The 19,207-nt window shown below is 51.0% G+C and overlaps 1 protein-coding gene across 1 annotated transcript in view; it reads left to right on the top strand.

Moving 5' to 3' along the window:
* The window catches only part of LOC132398698 (retroviral integration site protein Fli-1 homolog), a 73,346-nt gene that overhangs the window by 37,432 nt on the left and 16,707 nt on the right, over window positions 1–19,207 (top strand). The window contains 1 exon segment of the mRNA XM_059978530.1: window positions 14,018–14,217. Coding sequence (XP_059834513.1) covers window positions 14,018–14,217 — 200 coding nt within the window.

Genomic DNA, 19,207 nt, shown 5'->3' on the forward strand with positions numbered 1-19,207 from the left:
ACTTATTGCAGGGCACTGCCCTATGCAGTACCCTCCAGCCGAGATCCCCCAGGTGCATGGGAAGAACCCCGGCATAAAGGGACTTCCAGTGGGGACCCTCCTCACCTCCGGGTGGAAGGACCGACCGCCATGGCGTGTCGGGACGGTGTACAAGGGCAAGGAAGTGGAGGATGTGGAGTAGTAGCCCATACAGATACCTCCTACTTGCATCCCTGAATGGGACTGTGGGTATCGATGAGAGACGGCTCAAGTTGTGTGGACACGGCTCCCGGAGAAGATTGCGGGGTCTGGGCCCGACCAGCAGCTCGGCCTGAGTCGGTCCACACAACTGAGCCGCACCAACAGCCACTGAGGTAGGGCAAGGGTCGGCCAGGACCCCGCCCTCCGCCTGAGGAGGGGATTCCCAGCCTGAGGCGACCATGTTCCAGACTCTCAGTAGGTCCTGATAGAAGCTGGGCAGACTCCGCAAAGCAGTACGGCTGACACCCGCCGGTGGTAGCCGCATGTCTTCATGAAGACAGCAGCCCCTCCGGAGGAAGAAAGTCGCCAACACGTGCCACCTGGGAGGGTGCTCGGCATACAGGAATCTCTGCAGAGTCCTGAGGCGGAGAGTCGCCAGCTGCGTTCGGACGCACACCAGCGACTGTCCGCCCTCTCCCACTGGGAGACTCAAGACCGCTGCAGAGACCCAGTGTTTCCTGTTGCCCCAGAAGAAGTTCCTCTGCAGTCTTGCAACAAACGGGGCAGGAAGGGCCAAGGTGACCATCCGATACCACAACATGGAGGCCACCAGCTGGTTTATGACCACCACCCTGCCTCGATAGGAAAGCACCCTGAGAAGGCCTGACCAGCGCCCCAGCCGGGTCATGACAGTCGTCTCCAGGTCCTGCCAGTTCGCCAGCCTGGTCTCCTCAGAAGGACTCAGATAGACTCCCAGATAGAGGAGACGCCTAGTACTCCACTCAAAAGCTCTCATCTCCTCCGGCAGGGAGTCCACCTGCCACTGACCCACTAAGAGTCCGGAACATTTCGCCCAGTTGATCCTGGCGGAGGATGCCGCCGAGAAAACGTCTTGGCACTCGCGCATCTTCCACAGGTCATTGGGATCTGTCATCATGAGGAGTACATCATCGGCGTAGGCCGAGAGAATGACCTCCATGTCCGGTTCATGCAGAACCAGACCTGTCAGTCTTTGCCGTAGGAGGCTCAGGAATGGCTCGACACAGATCGCATACAATTGACCGGACATGGGGCATCCCTGACGTACTCCTCTCCTGAAGGGAATGGGCGCTGCCAGTGATCCATTGACCTTAACAAGGCACTCTGCGGCAGAGTAGAGGAGCCGAACTCGGGCCACAAAGTGTGGTCCGAGCCCAAAGGCCTGCAGAGTGCCCACCAGGAAACTGTGGTCTACCCGGTCAAACGCCTTCTCCTGGTCAAGAGAAAGAAACGCTGCTGGGGACCCAGTCTCCTGGTGCAGGTGGATCAGGTCCCGTACTAGGTGGACATTGTCCTGGATGGAGCGGCCCAGGACTGTGTAAGATTGGTCAGGATGAATCACCTGTCTCAGTACTGAACCAAGACGGTTGGCCATTGCCCGGGCGAAGATCTTGTAGTCCGCGCACAAGAGGGAGACCGGGCGCCAGTTCTTTAGCAGGCGAAGGTCTCCCTTCTTGGGCAGCAGGACCACGACAGCTCTCCGCCATGAGAGGGGCAATTCCCCGGTGGCTAGGCTCTCCCCTAGAACAAGGCTGTAATCGACCCCCAGGACATCCCAAAAAGCCTGATAAAACTCCACACTCAGACCATCTAAGCCAGCGGATTTACCCCTCCGGAGTTGCCGAAGGGCAGCAGACAGCTCCTCCCGAGTCAGGGAGGCGTCCAGACGCGCTGCGTCCTCTGGGCTGACCTTTGGCAAATCTTCCCAGACCTCACTGCACGCCCCCGCATTTGACGGATCTGGTGAGAATAAGGACCGATAGAAAGTGCGGACTTCTTCGATAATTTCGTCAGGATCCGTGATGGAGGAGCCATCAGCAGCCAGTAGCTCCAATAGCTGCTTTTGAACTCCCCGCCACTTCTCCAACGAGTAGAAGAAGGGTGAGCCGCGGTCCAAATCTTGCAGCATTTGGATCCGCGACCTCACATATGCACCACGGGACTGCTGAAGCTGCAGATTCCTGAGTGCGTCCTTCTTCTCCTGGTATTCCTGCCACGTTTGATGGTCTCCACCGGTCGAACCAAGACGGGACTCCAGGTCAAGCAACGCTCTCTCAAGCCGCTCAATCTCAGAGCCCCGCCTCTTTGTCGACCCCCTAGTGTACTCCCGACATCCTTGCCCACATCCCACCACAGCCGTAGGGAGCCAAACTCTCTCCGTCTCCCTCTCCAGGTGGCCCAGAACGCTCGGAATGAATCCCGGAATCGGCTGTCCTCCAGCAGCTGGTTGTTAAAGTGCCAATACCCAGACCCCACCCGAGGGTGCAGAGGAGTAAATTCCACCCACACAAGGTGATGATCCGAGCACGACACCGGCCGCATGGAGGACGCCGACACGCGGGAGACATAATCCCGAGAGATATACAGGCGGTCTATCCGGGAACCCCCCTCTCTAGATCGTCTGGAGAAGGCGCTAGAGTCAGGGTGAAGATTCCGCCAGCTGTCCACCAAGTCAAAGGAGCCGACTAGCTCCTTTAACCTTTTCGCCGATGCTGGGTCGCGTTGGAGGCCTCCACCTCGAGGGTACAGTTGAAGTCTCCCCCGAGGACGACGCAGTCCCCCGGATCGATGGAACTCAGCAAGGTGGACAGCTGACAGAATAGGCGCGTCTGCATCACCCCGCGCCTCGGAGCGTACACGTTGATAAAATGTAACGGTACTCCATCCAGGCGCACAGCCAGGTGGAGCAGACGGCCGGGCACAACATCTCGGATTCCTACGATTTCTGGCCGGAAGGTTGGGGCCAACAGGATCGCCACCCCGCTAGAGTTGGAGCTAAGGTGACTCATGTAGACCCCGCCCTGCCACTCCAGGAGCCAAGCGGACTCGTCCCCCGGGGTGGTATGGGTTTCCTGCAGGAAACTCACCGCGTATCTCCCGTCCCTGAAGACTGAGAGATTGTTATACCTGCGGGGAGAGCCCCTGCTACCGTTCACATTGAGACTAGCTATGGTAAGCTTCATGTCGGGAGCACACTAGGCCTCAGCACCAGTCCCCTTCCCACTGAGAGCGATGGCGCCCTCAGCCGCACTCTCCCGAAGAAAACCAAGAATATTCTTCGCTTTCCGGGCCCGACTGCTACCATCGCTACCCTGATGTCCCGCACCAGGTCATCCAGGAAGGATTTCAGCTGCCGCCTGTCATTCCCTGACACAGCATTCCTCTTCCCCTTCCCCTTCCGTCTGAGGATGACCCTCAGGGACTTCACCAGCCTCGGCATGCTAGGCCAGCGAAGCGAGGCTCGTTTAGGCCGATGCTTTGCACCCACGGAGGAGTGAATAAACTCTCTGATCTCCTCCACAGGTATCAATGGGGACTTCTCTGGAGGGGTGAGGATGTCCATTGTCTCGCTATCAAATGAATCCCCCTCCAACCCCTCACTGCAGACAGATCCCTCACCATCCTCCTCATGTGGTGTATAAGGTGGCTGCCCCTGTAACCTACACTGCACAGCGGGTACCTCCCCTATACCTTCCCGCTCCACCGTCACAGCAGTCTTACCCACAGTTGCGACGATGGAGGGAAAATCCCAAGGGACTCCCTGCAGGCCATTAGTTGATGGGGTCGGCATGCAGGTTACATCGCCCTCCCCAGGAGACAGGCATGAAGGGGACCCCAGCAGCTCTGGCCCAATGGATTCACTGGCAGCCTGATGCTGACTGTGAGAGAGCCTGGTCTCCTCTCCACCTGTACTACTTAATACATTTCCCTCCAGGGAGGCGCTGACTGCTAAGTCCTGGGTGGAGGTCTCCAGGTCTGTTTTAGGCGTGCAAACAGGCCCAGCACTAGCTTCATGCACAACCACACCACCCACCCCAGGACTGGTGTCTACATCTGGGGATTCAGGGTTAGACACAACTCCCACCCGGATCCCCACCCCTTTCTGGGACTCCCCCTCATCTGCATTCTCTGCCCTCTTGGGGGAACAATCCCATCTCCTCTTCAAGCCGGAGGAGCACACAGGTGCGGAATTCACCGACAGCGCGGTACTCTCAGCTCCTATCGCCCCGTCCAACCGTACGCTTCCCCGAGCCTCCCTCTCCACCTCAGGGCAAATGGGCGTGAGCTCTGCGGTCTCGGGGGCCGACTTCTTCACGTGTTTCGACTTCTTCCTCGCTTTCTTGCCCCGCCCGGACTCCACCCCGTCCCTTGCCTGAACCTCCCCACACGTAGCCCCAGGATCACCCACCTGAACCACAGGGGTAGGAGCAGACGTAGGAATAGGGGCAGGGTTAGAGGCAGGGTCAGGGGCAGGGGTCGGCACAGGTGTAGGAGCAGGGATGGGATCAGAGGCAGAGGTAGCTGGGACACAAGTTCCTGAAGTGGACTCCCTAGTGCCCCACCTCCCCGCACGCATGGCACCGTGGGCGCTCAGAGCTCCAATACACCTGATAATCTACCCCCTCGTGCCGGACAGTAAACCGGCCCTCAACTTCATCCTCCCTTTCCAGTTTCATGAATACCTGTCGCCGGAAAGAGATTACGGTCCGGAGGGTGCGCCGCTTGAATTTGTGCCTGATGGCAGTTATCTCTGACCGTACTTGCCCCAAGCGGGCCAATGCGGGAAGCAGGTCCTCGTTGGGGATGAAAGGCTGTACGTGACCGGGGACGATGCGTTGTGTGGGAGCTGTCACCAGCTCCATCTGTAAAAAGATGTTCTTCACCGTGATCCCTCTACTGAGGGCCCGATGCACCAACTCATCATTCCTCAGGTAAAACACCGCCTTCCCGAACTCCTTCTCAGTGGCCAAAACACCATCTCTCCCCAACAAGTCCTCCATAGCCTCCGCGCACTTTTCCAGGGTAGTTCCAGTTCGCAAAATACATTGCACCCCGCGTTCAACGTTCACCGCCCGAAACAGGGCGTTGTCCGAGGCCGGAGAGGCAGCCGCCTTTGCATAACTCCTCGAAGGCCTGCGACTCCCTGTAGACCGGTCCGGCATGTTACTTGTGTGTCCGAATCGAGAATGATACGGTGGTGCTGGTTAGAAAGTCCTGGAGCGAGTTGAGTAACTGGCGGGAAAAGTTTGTACTCGACGGTACCTTGCTGGCCCAATGCCAGAAATTCCAACGCCAGGAAAGGCTCCGTTAGTCCTGTAGAAACTTCCAGGCCGTGAGAGGTCGAGACGTCCCAAACGACGGTTCGGCTCCAACACCGAACGAGAATCCCGACGATAGAGATGGAAGGAGGTGGCCCCGATGTCAGTGGGGACAAACAACGTCGTTTGCCTCCGGTTTTGGGAGCGAACCCGCTTCCCGGCGAGTCGCCAGCCGCCACAGCTGGGTGCTACGCAGTTCGAAGCAGTCAACGAACCCCGTCCAAACTGGCAGAAAAACTCCAAACGAAGCTTCCACTCTAAACCAGCCACTCACTTAGAAGTTCAAGGGACGTTGGAAACCAATTTCCAAGCCATTCAAGACCTTCATAAAGTAGTTTTTCCCCGATTTCTCCCCGCGCAATCAGAACAGCTCCACTCTGTGTCTGACCCCGGGAGTGTGTGATGGGACGGTGTGGAGGGAGCTTCACTCTGTGTCTGACCCCGGGAGTGTGTGATGGGACGGTGTGGAGGGAGTTTCACTCTGTGCTCTGGAACTGGGTGACCTGACATCCATGTAATGGTCGAATTGTGTACCATCCTGCTGAGGAAGTTGTGAAATTTTTCAGGAAGTGATTGTGACATGATCTGTATTTAGCAAAAAACTTCATGAGAATTGGCACAACATTTGCAAAAAACAGAATTTCTTCCTAAAACCATCCAGCTGGGTGAGAACCAATTTCAGCCGCAGATTCTCAGAGTAATTCTTTTCGAACTATACCAATTATGCAAGTAATTCGTGGAGCCCTTGTCCCTCTGCCACTCTGTCCTGATGAGTCTGGCAGCATTAGCCGAGTGTTTTATCAGGCAGAAAAACCCCGCTGAAGGTTTCTTCTCAAAAAGGAATTAGGTGACTGAAAGCCCGAGGACATGTGATCAATTGGGCCAAGCTTTGCTACATCAGGGTTCATGATAATACAGCATTCGGTTCAGGGAAAAGCTGGTGTTTCCTATACTTGACAACTGATCACTATCAATTGGAGAAGGGCTTCTCTTTGTTACATCACTAACCAGCAGCAAAGATGGACCCTCCCCTAACTTTTTACCATAGAGCCTTTTCACATTGAACGTACAATACTTTCAGCCCTACGATAGCACTAATCAGACACAGAGTGAAGCTCCCTCCACACCGTCCCATCACACACTCCCGGGGTCAGACACAGAGTGAAGCTCCCTCCACACCGTCCCATCACACACTCCCGGGGTCAGACACAGAGTGAATCTCCCTCCACACCGTCCCATCACACACTCCCGGGGTCAGACACAGAGTGAATCTCCCCCCACAACGTCCCATCACACACTCCCGGGGTCAGACACAGAGTGAAGCTCCCTACGCACAGTCCCATCACACACTCCTGGGGTCAGACTCAGAGTGAAGCTCCCTCCACACCGTCTCATCACACACTCCTGGGTTCAGACACAAGAGTGAAGCTCCCTCCACACAGTCCCATCACACACTCCTGGGGTCAGACACAGAGTGAAGCTCCCTCCACACCGTCTCATCACACACTCCTGGGGTCAGACACAGAGTGAAGCTCCCCCCATACCGTCCCATCACACACTCCCGTGGTCAGACACAGAGTGAAGCTCCCTCCACACGGTCCCATCACACACTCCCGGGGTCAGACACAGTGTGAAGCTCCCTCCACACTGTCTTATCATACACTCCCGAGGTCAGACACAGAGAGAGACTCCCTCCACACCGTCCCATCACACACTCCCGGGGTCAGACACAGTGTGAAGCTCCCCCCACACCGTCCCATCACACACTCCTGGGGTCAGACACAGAGTGAAACTCCCTCCACACCGTCCCATCACGCACTCCCGGGGTCAGACACAGAGTGAAACTCCCTCCACACCGTCCCATCACGCACTCCTGGGGTCAGACACAGAGTGAGGCTACCCCACAGCATCCGATCACACACTCCCAGGGTCAGACACAGAGAGAGGCTACCCCACAGCATCCCATCACACACTCCTGGACCTAGGACAACTCCTCAGCTTTCATACCCTTGGGCCTCCAATGTCTCTCACAATGTCAAGAAAATCCTTGGATGGTCAGGCCACAGCCAGGGTACTGGGCACAATTCTGGTCCCCGCACTGCAGGAAGGAGGTGCCTGCACTGGAGAGGGGGCAGAGGAGATTCACCAGGATGTCACCTGGGACAGAGCATTCCAGCAAAGAGGAGAGACAGGAGAGGCTGTGTCTGTTCTTCCTGGAGGGGAAGGGGCTGAAATGGGTGGTGGGGGGGGTCTGATAGATGGTGGGCAAAGTTATGAGAAGGGTAAAGAGGGCAGAGAGTATGAAATGGTTGTCTCAAAAATCTGTATTGTATACGCAGTTTAATCAAACCAAAGGTGTGTCCAGCAATCACTGTTGACTTCAGCACATTGAAGACGGTGTTGTATTTCACTCCCAACACAGATAACTTCAAGTGTTGTGTGTAGTTCTGGTCGCCCCGTTACAGGAATGACATGGAGACTTTGGAGAGGGTGCAGAAGAAATTCACCAGGACGCTGCCTGGATTAGAGGGCATGAGCTACAAGGAGAGGTTGGACAAACTTTGTTTGTTTTCTCTTCTGCAGCAGAAGCTGAGGAGAGCCCTGATGGAGGTTTATGAGATTATGGGAGGCATAGATGAACAGTCAGAATTGCTGTCAAATATTGAAGGGCATCCTTTTAAGGAGAGAAGGAAAAGCTTAACGGGGCACGGTTTTTTATGTGCAGAGCGATGGGTACCATGGTCGAAGCAGATTCCATAGAGATGTTCAAGGCTATTAGACATAGATGGAATGGTGGCTGTGGATATTGTGTAGACAGAAGAGATTTCGATTAATTTGGCATTGTGTTCAGAACAGACATTGTTGGCCCAGACGGGCTGTTGCTGTTCTGTGATCCACTCCCTTAACAAGGGGAGTGTAATACAAGAGGGGACCGAGATTCAAAGATATTTTCTGTACATAGAGTACATAGAACAACACAGCACAGTACAGGCCCTTCGGCCCACAATGTTGTGCCGACCCTTAAACCCTGCCTCCCTTATAACCCCCCACCTTAAATTCCTCCATATACCTGTCGAGTTGTCTGTTAAATTTCACCAGTGCATTTGCCTCCACCACTGACTCAGGCGGTGCATTCCACACACCAACCACTCACTCTGAGTGACAAACCTTCCTCTAATATCCCCCTTGAACTTCCCACCCCTTACCTTAAAGCCATGTCCTCTTGTATTGAGCAGTGGTGCCCTGGGGAAGAGGTGCTGGCTGTCCGTTCTATCTATTGCTCCTAATATCTTGTACACCTCTATCATGTCTCCTCTCATCCTCCTTCTCTCCAAAGAGTAAAGCCCAAGCTCCCTTAATCTCTGATCATAATCCATACTCTCTAAACCAAGCAACATCCTGGTAAATCTCCTCTGTACCCCTTCCAATGCTTCCACATCCTTCCTATAGTGAGGCGACCAGAACTGGACACAGTACTCCAAGTGTGGCCTAACCAGAGTTTTATACAATGTGCTCAAGAACATTAGGTCGGGGCTCCCCAGTAGTGTCACAGATAGCCCGGTACTGCTGCCACCCAGTCCAGAGTCAGGAATTTCTCTATCACCCCATGAAGGGGTGGGTCTTCTCCAGGTGCACCGGTTTCCTCCCACAGTCCAAAGATGTGCCGGTTAGTAGGGTAATTGGCCACTGTAAGTTGTGATTAGGCTAGAGTTAAATCGGTTGCTTGCTGGCAGTGTGGCCCAGAGGGTGGAAGGGACAGTTCTGTGCGTTCTCTCCTAATCCAAACAAATGATTAGTCTCTCTGAATTCATTTCCCACTGGTTAATGAGGGGCCTCATGAGGATGTGTAATGTCAAAGGTAGATCCGATTACTCTGAGAGATGTGAATGATCAGAGTGATTTCAATTTAAAGGGTCACACAGCTGAGAAACAGGCCCTTCGGCCCATCCTGTCTGTACCGATTCTGATTTTATCCACAGTCACCCCGTTCCCCTGTGGTTTGCCTACATCCCTCTACCTCATTTCCATCCACGGACCTAACCAAATGCACATTAAATACTGCAACTGTACCCACCTCTATCACTTCCACTGGCATCTCATTCCACACACCCACCTGCCTCATGTGCAAATGACCCCTCGGGTCCCCTTTACATCTCCCCCCACCCCCTCAGCTTAAACCTGCACTCCCTGATTCAAGATTCCCCTGGCCTGGGGGTAAAAGATCTTGACTGTCTACCCTGTATAGAGAGTGCAGATGGACTACAACGAGATCAGCAACCTTGGAAGGATAAGTAGCAGATCAGAGTATTGTTTAAATGGTGAAAGATTACAGCATGTTATTAAGCACAGGGACTTGGGAGTGCTTGTGCATGAATCACAGAAGTTGGATTGCAGGTGCTAAAGCTATCAGGAGGCAAATGGAACATTGGCCTTTATTGTGAGAGGGATAACACAATATTAAAAGCAGAGAGGTATACCGCAAATGCACAGGGTACTGGTGAGGCCACACCTGGAGTAATCCATGCAGATCTGGTTTGCTTACTTGAGGAAAAGTTAACACGAGGAAATCTGCAGATGCTGGAAATTCAAGCAACACATGCAAAATGCTGGTGGAACGCAGCAGGCCAGGCAGCATCCATAGGGAGAAGCACTGTCGACGTTTTGGGCCGAGACCCTTCGTCAGGACTAACTGACAGGAAAAGTAGGAAGAGACTTGAAAGTAGGAGCATGATCCTTTGCCTTCTCCAGCTCTGTATCCCTTTTGCCAATCACCTTTCCGGCTCTCAGCTCCACCCCACCCCACCCCCTCCGGTCTTCTCCTGTCATTTCGCATTTCCCCCTCCCCCCACTACTTTCAAATCTCTTACTGCTTTTCCTGTCAGTTCGTCCTGACGAAAGGTCTCAGCCCAAAACATCGACTGTGCTTCTCCCTATAGATACTGCCCGGCCTGCTGTGTTCCACCAGCATTTTGCGTGTGTGTTCTGAGGAAAAGTTACATTGGCTTTGGAGGCAGTGCAGAGCTGGTTCACCAAATTAATTCCAGAGATGTGGTGATTAGCCTACGAAGAGAGATTGAGTCACCTGGGGCAATACTCACTGGAATTCAGAAGAATAAGAGAGGATCTTATAGAAACATATAAAATAATGAAATGAACAGATAAGACAGCCACGGGAGTTGGGGGGGGGGAGTCAGTATGGGTGGATAGTGAAGGTGAGTCTGTGGAGAGGGTGAGATTAGAACCAGGGACATAGCCTCAAGACTCAAAGGAATAGATTTAGGACAGGGATGAGAAGAAACTGATTTTGCTCGAGACCGGTGAACCTGTGGAATTCTCTACCTAGGGAGGCAATAGAGGCTTCTCCATTAAATATATTTAAGACAGAGTTAAGTAGATTTTTGCATAGCAGAGAAATTAAGGGTCATGGGGGAAGGCAGGTAAATGGAGCTGATGTTATTGAATGGCAGGGAAGGCTCGATGGGCCAGATGGCCGTCTCCTGCTCCTGCTCCATATTCTACTGATGTCCATCATATTTTAATAAGCCCTATAAGGCCATCCCTCAGCCTGTCCGATCTCTCTTGATAACCACAGTCCTGGTGAACTCCTTCTGCACTGTCTCTCTCAATTCAATTCAAGTTTAACCATACTGGAATACCCATGATTACAGCCAAACGAAACAGTTCCTCCAGGGACAAGGTGAAAAACACAGCACCGACAGCACAAAGCATGAGCGAGACAGCAAGCACGTAAAGGCATACGGCCACATGTTAAAAATAGTCCAGACTTGAACCGCAATAGAGCTTGTCTTCTGCCAAGCGACCACCGGAGGGCAGCACCGACTCTGGCCTGGACGACGCGCACCACGCTGCACCCGGGGGCGTGTACGGCTCCAATACCTCTCTCCAGGCGGCTGTAAACAGGCGACACCGGGGCTTGAGGCCTACTCCTCACTCAAACACGATATCAAGCACATATAGGACATCAGTAAAATACAACCACACAAACTATCTAGTCCAGACCCTGATTCCATGACTACCCAAGACCACAATAGAGTTCTCTCTCACAACCACATCCTTCCTGTAATATTGTGACCAGAACTGCACACAATACCTCCAGTGCAGTCGACTAATCTTTTGTACAACTGCAGTGTGATGTTCTACCTTTTGAACTCAACTCCTCAGCCTAGGAGGTCAAGGATGTCAAACGCCTTCTTCACCAATATACCTAGTGGTGAGTTTTGAGAGTGAGGAAGGAACACAGAGGCTCTGGTGAGATTTGAACTCAGGACTCTGGAATACTAATCAGAGAACTGTGCCAGCACCATACAGTGGCAAAGGAGGTAAACGTCAAGCTGGCCTTGATTAGACAGGACACTGAGCTCAAGATTCAGGAAGTCACGTAGCTAGCTGAGTATAACTTTGATCAGGCCACGCTTGGAGTATTGTGTGCAGTTCTGGAGAAGATGTGAGGTTCTGAGGGTGTGATTTATAAGAGGGTTGAGCAGACTTTTAGTTGTTGTCTCTGGAGCACTGGAGGCTGAGTGAAGACCTGATGGAGGTTTATAAGATTATGAGAGGCATGAGACAGAGTTGACTGCTGGTATCTTTTACCCCTGGGCCAAAAATCTCTAATACCAGCAGGCATGCACTTAGGGTGAGAGGGAGAAAAGATCAAAGGAGATGTGTCAGGTGACTGTTTTTTACACAGAGTCGATGGTGGGGGGGGGGGCCTGCAATGCACTGCCAGTGGTGGTGGTGGTGGAGGCAGATACAACAGAGGATTTTATGAAACTCTTAGTTTGGGTACCTGAATGTGCAGAGAATGGAGGGATATGGACATTGTGTAGGCAGAAGAGATTAGTTTGAGTTGGCATTGCATTCAGTCCGACATTGTGGGCCAAAGGCTGTTTCTTTGCTGGACTCTTTCGTGGTCTATCATTGAGTGGGAACGAGATGATGATTTCTTTAACTGGATTCATGTAGCCTAGGTGGATCAAAGGTCCTGGTTCTGTGCTTGCTGTCCTGTGACCCCATTGGGAAAAAAGTCCATATCTCTCCAAGCGGATGCAGGGGGAGAGTGGTGGAAGAGCTCAAAAAACAAAGTGGAGTTTATTGTCAGATGCACAAATCTGCGTGTGCACAGGTGCAACGAGAAACTTACTTGCTGCAGCATTACAGGCACAGAGCGTCAGACACACAGCATTCACAAGGAAAGCAAAGATAAACAATTTTTACAGGAAAGAACACAAGTGAAACAAAAAGAAATTGTCCATTGTGGTGCAAAGTGTGACTGTACTGAGGTTGCGCACAGTGTGACTGTATTGAGGTTGTGCGCAGTGTGACTGTACTGAGGTTGTGTGCAGTGTGACTATACTGAGGTTGTGCAATGTGTGCCTGCACTGTTGTGCACAGTATGACTGTACTGAGGTTGTGCACAGTGTGACTGTACTGAGGTTGTGCAAAGTGTGCCTGTACTAAGTCCATTGTAGACCAAAGTGTGGCTGCACTGAGGTTATGCAAAGTAGCTGTGCTGAGTCCATTGTTGAGCAAAGTGTGGCTGTACTGAGGCAGTGATTAGGGTTGTGCCGATTGGTTCAAGAACCGACTGGTTGAAGGGAAGTAGCTGTGCCCGCACGTGGTGATGTGGGACTCGAGGCTTCTGTACCATCTGCCCGATGGATGCTGTGAGATGGTGGGGATGTTTGAGAGTGGACGGTTCTCTCTAGACATTGTCCTGTAGATGCTACCGATGGTGGGGAGGGACATGCCCGTAATGTATTGGCCTGAGTCCACTACTCTTGTAGATTCTTATGTTCCAGCACTTTCAACTTCCTGTACTGGATAACGATTTAACTAGTCAGGATACTTCCAACAGGACACCTGTAGATGTTTGTTAAAGTGCTCGATGACAAGCTGAACCTCCCGGGAAAGTAAAGATGTTGACGCACTTTCTTTGTGATGGCATGTAATGTGGGATCATTGTAGCTGGAACTTGGGGAAGTGGGGTAGCACTCTTCCCAATGAATGAATAGCAGCCGGCTTCGTAGTACACCAGGAGCCAGCTCTGCTTCCTGAATTTTCCCATGTCCTCATGCTCTTCTCTCCGGGAACGCCGGGAGCTCAGGATGCTTGGAGCTCATTGCCTCTCTTGCCTCTTCCTTGCCCTTCCTTCACCGTGGGATCACCGTAACTTTGTCCAGCTGACCAGTAAGGAGGAAAAACAGCACCCCTTCCTGCTCCCTGTCCCACCTTTTCCACCAATCCACTCCAGCTGAAATCCTGTTGAGATTGAGCTGGCTGGGGGGGGGGGGGGGGGGTTCTGGATGTGCATGAGCCAGGATTCTGTGTATTGCCCGTACCCAGCCATCCCACCTGTCTCCCCTCACCTGTCCGCACCTCATGTACCGCTTCACCTGTTCATTCCTCACCTGGATCATGCTCACTTTCACTCCTCACCTGTCTCCCCCTTTCATTTCTCCCCCCACCTTTACCTTTTTCTTAACCTCACCAACAATGCATGGTATTCCAACGGCCCAGCTGCGCAGCTCTCCAGGGAGAGCCAAGGGAAGCTGGGAGGAATAATGGGGTAGTAAATATAAATATCATGTGTGTGTGTGAGATCCCTCTCCCAGTGAGGGTGAGAGCTAATCTCTGTCTAATCCCCCCCCCCCTCTCTCTCTCTCCCTCTCATCCAACAGGAGGCTCTGAACGCTGTGAGTGAGAACCAGGGACTTTACGAATCTTCATATCCTCCATCTCACCTGATCAAGCCCGAGATGACGTCCGGGGTCTACGCGCCCTCGGCCAAAAGCAGCCCAGAGGTCGGGGAAACAGACTGGGGCAGCCAGAACAGCCGGGTCACGGTGAAGCGCGAGGCAGAGCAGGTGAACGGTACCAGGTACGCCCTCTGAGGGGCTGGGAACTGCATTCTGGAGACCCCCACCTCACCGGGATGCTGGTGGGATTCAGATTCCTCTGGCGAAGAGGGCACTGGGAACACTGGCCCTCATCAGTCCAGGCACTGAGTTCAGGAGCTGGGAGGTTATGGACAGGACTCTGCTAGGCCACACTTGGGAGCACTGAGTCACCCGTCCTGTAGGAAAGGCGCCATTAAGCTGGAAAGAGTGCAGAGCAGGTTTACAGAAATGTTGCTGAGACGCGAGGAGAGAGGCAGAGACTTGATTCCGTGGAACGTTGGGAAATGTCTGGTGACTTTACAGAGGAGAGGAAATCAGGATGGGCAGAGATAGGGTGAACGCAGACAAGGAGAGGAAATCAGGATGGGCAGAGATAGGGTAAATGCAGACAAGGAGAGGAAATTGAGAACTAGAGGGAAAAAATCAGGTTTAAGGTGAGAGGGGAGAGATTTAAAGTGTTTCTTCCAGAGGTTGGTTCACCAGAAGTGGTTGAGGCAGGTGCATTAACAACATTTAAAAGGCAGTCAGACAGGTACATGGAGAGGAAAGGTTTAGGATACGGGGACAAACATGGGCAAGTGGGATTATCCTAGATGGTGATCTTGGACATTGACACTGTGACTCTATCTCCTTTCCAAATCCCCCACCAAACTGATATCAGCCAACCATTATACAGATGTCCAAAGTGGCCCATTAGTCTGGGGAGATTTAACTAGGAATTGGAATTGGTTTATTATTGTCACATGTACTGAGATACAATGAGAAACTTGCCTTGCACACTGTCCATACAAATCAGATCCGTACACGGTGCACTGAGGTAGGACAAGGTAAAGCAATAACAAAGCAGAGTAAAGTGTAAAGATAAATTGCAAATCCATCTTATTGTTCTAGTCTTATGGCAGCAGGTTCAAAGCTGTCCCTGAGCCTGGTGGTACGTGTATTCAGGCTTTTGTATTTTCTGCCCGACAGGAGAGGGGAGACGAGGGAACGTGCAGGGTGGGCGAGGTCTTATGCTGATGGTGAGAAGTGTGCAGAGAGTCCATGGAGGGGAGTTTGGTTCCTGTGATGAGCTGATACAAACAATACATATGGGATGGTGAGGCAGAAACGATCTAAGTAATCCCACTCCCTGAAAGCCTTTCTCCCCACCAACCAACCTCCCAACCCACCGAAATTCTACTCCCCACCCAGACACACACATCCAGCTGAAATGCATGGGGTCAGAGTGAGAACATGCAAACTCCACACAAACACTGACCCTCACTGGAGAGCGGGTCTCTCACACACACACAGACTGACTCAGAAAGGGACAGATCACACTCAGTAGGGGACAGTCACAGTTTACACACACACTCGGTAAGGGACAGTTCACAGTTTACGTACACACTCAGTAGGGGACAGTTCACAGTTCACACACACACAGTAGGGGACAGTTCACAGTTTACACACTCACTCAGCAGGGGACAGTTCACACACTCACTCAGCAGGGGACAGATCACAGTTTACACACTCACTCAGCAGGGGACAGTTCACAGTTCACACACTCACTCAGCAGGGGACAGTTCACAGTTTACACACTCACTCAGCAGGGGACAGTTCACACACTCACTCACAGAGCACTGGTGTCAGACTTTAACCCACGTGTCTGGACTGGGAGGCAGCAGCTCTGCTCATTGTGCCACTGGGGCTGTCTTCCACTAGATGGTACAGGAACATAGAACAGTACAGCGCAGGAAACCACAATGGTATATTAATCAAATTCTACTAAATTCCTCCTTCTTGCACACGATCCACACCCCTGCGCATCTATATGTCTATCTGAGATCCTCTGAAACACCCCTATCTCGGCACAACATAGCGGGCCGAAGGGCCTGGACTGTGCTGTACTATTCTATGTTCATATCTGCCTCCACCACCACCCCCGGCAGCACATTGCCATTCTCAATTCGGGTTGTAGTCTGTTAAAGTATTTGCAGCTGAGAGTCCAGATTTTTCGAAGTCTTGAACTGTAGAAATTGCTTTTTCAAGCTTCCCGTTTGAACCCGTCAGCTTATCAATCTTAGTGTTAAGCGACCTGAATTTCGACTTTGTGTCTTGTATTGCAGAAAATATTCCTGCTAGAGTAACAGGTTCCTCCGTTTTCTTGGTTTGATCCATTTCAGGGAAAGTCTTGACGCTTCTCAGTTCAATACCAGAACAACTTGTTTCTGCCATTGTAATTCAGTCGTAAATCCTTCAGTAGAAGTAATGAATCATCAAAGCTAAAAGGGATCTGTCAGTGGGATATAAAATATTTTTAAAAAGGGAGCTGCTAAGAGTGTGACTACTCCATGCGCTGCAAAATGGCGAATCCGGCAGCACATTCCCACCAGCTTCTATCCCACACATCTCCTTTGAACTTGCCCCTCTCACCTTCTATGCCCTCCAGTATTAGACATTTCAACTATGGGGAAAAGATACCAGCTGCCTACTCCATCTATGCCTCTCATAACCTTATAAACTTTTAACAGGCCTCCCTCCATACATCCGCACTCCTTGGGGTCCCGTGCTGTCTTACATTTGACCTCCCAAAGTGCCACAACTCACACTTGCCCGGATTGAACTCCATCTGCCACCTCCCCGCCCAGATCTGCGACTGAGCTGTACCTTGTTGCTGGAGGAGTGGTGGATGTGAGGATGGAGTTCAGGTGCAGCGAGTTTCAGGAGACACCTTCTCTAAAGGGAGGATTAGAATGGAAACACCCTTAACTTTAGTGGCTGCCAGTCCAGAGTTGGAGCTGGTGAATGTCATTCTGGGGTCCCGACTCATAAACCTAATCACAATCAGGTTTACTATCACTGTTGTCGATATTAAATTGGTTGCTTTGTGGCAGCTGTACAGAGCAAGACATAAAAGCGAACATAGAACAAATCACAACAGATAAATAGTGAAAAAATGGAAGAACAAACACCTGCGGTTGTGATAAAATCTGCAAGAAATTACAATTTCAAATGGTAACGTGAAGTCAGGTGAAAGAGAGGGACACACACACACACACACACACACACAGATGATGATAAAGTTGAAAGATTCTGCCTAATATAGATATTGATGTCATACAGTAACACCATAAGAAGCATAACTAGTCCATCATGTCTCTCCTGAAAATCATCATGGCTGATTTATTATCCCTCTCAACCCCATTCTCCTGCCTTCTCCCTGTAATCTTTGACACCCTTACTAATCAAGAACCTATCACCCTCCATTTTAAATATGCCCAAGGACTTGGTCTCCATAGCCATCTGTGGCGATAAATTCCACAGATACAACACCCCCTGGATAAAGAAATTCCTCCTCATCTCTGTTCTCAAGGGACATCCTTCTATTCTGAAGCCGTGCCCTCTTGTTCCAGACTCCTCCACTATATGAAATATCCTCTCCATGTCCACTATCCGAGCCTTTCAATATTTGATTAGTTTCAATGAGATCACTGTTCTGGGACACCTCTTATTTATAATATTTTTATATAAATACTTTGGATGAATAAGTGGAAGAGGGTGGGCTGATGACACAAAAGCCGAGGGATTTGTAGACGGTGTAGAAGTTTGTTGTCGATTACAGTGGGACACTGATAGGATGCAGAGCTGGGCGGAGAAGTGGCAGATGGAGTTCAATTGGAAAAGTGTGAAGTGATTCGCTTTGGAATGTCGAACTAGAATACAGAGTTAATGGCGAGATTTTTGACAGTGTAGAGGAACAGAGTGATGTCTAAGTACATACAGTAGATCTCCCAATGTTGCTTTGCAAGTTAATAGGGTAATTAAGGTATATGGACCTTCATTAGTTGGGGAATTGAGTACAAGAACTGCAAGGTAACATTGCAGCTCAGTGAAGTACTGGTAATGTCAGATCTGGAGTATTGTGTTCAGTTCTTTTTAGAAAAGGAGGGAGAGAAAAACCGGAGAATTATAGACCGGTGAGTCTGACATCGGTAGTGGGAAAAATGCTAGAGTTGGTTATCAAAGATGTGATAACAGCTCATTTGGAAAGAGGTGAAATCATCAGACAAAGTCAGCATGGATTTGTGAAAGGAAAATCTTGTCTGACGAATCTTATAGAATTTTTTGAAGATGTAACTAGTAGAGTGGATAGTGGAGAGCCAGTAGATGTTGTATATTTAGATTTTCAAAGGGCTTGGGAGAGTGGGAGTAAATGGGACCTTTTCAGAATGGCAGGCAGTGACTAGTGGGGTACCGCAAGGCTCAGTGCTGGGACCCCAGTTGTTTACAATATATATTAATGATTCAGACGAGGGAATTAAATGCAGCATCTCCAAGTTTGCGGATGACACAAAGCTGGGTGGCGCTGTTAGCTGTGAGGAGGATGCTAAGAGGATGCAGGGTGACTTGGATAGGTTAGGTGAGTGGGCAAATTCATGGCAGATGCAATTTAATGTGGATACATGTGAGGTTATCCACTTTGGTTGCAAGAACAGGAAAACAGATTATTATCTGAATGGTGGCCGATTAGGAAAAGGGGAGGTACAACGAGACCTGGTTATCATTGTACACCAGTCATTGAAGGTGGGCATGCAGGTACAGCAGGGAGTGAAAAAGGCAAATGGTATGTTGGCATTCATAGCAAAAGGATTTGAGTACAGGAACAGGGAGGTTCTACTGCAGTTGTACAAGGCCTTGGTGAGACCGCACCTAGAGTATTGTGTGCAGTTTTGGTCCCCTAATCTGAGGAAAGACATTCTTGCCATAGAGGGAGTACAAAGAAGGTTCACCAGATTGATTCCTGGGATGGCAGGACTTTCATATGAAGAAAGACTGGATCAACTAGGCTTATACTCACTGGAATTTAGAAGATTGAGTGGGGATCTTATTGAAACGTATAAAATTCTAAAGGGATTGGACAGGCTAGATGCAGGAAGATTGTTTCCAATGTTGGGGAAGTCCAGAACGTGGGGTCACAGTTCAAGGATAAAG

The sequence above is a fragment of the Hypanus sabinus genome, chromosome 1 (assembly GCF_030144855.1).
Source record: "Hypanus sabinus isolate sHypSab1 chromosome 1, sHypSab1.hap1, whole genome shotgun sequence".
NCBI lineage: Eukaryota > Metazoa > Chordata > Chondrichthyes > Myliobatiformes > Dasyatidae > Hypanus > Hypanus sabinus.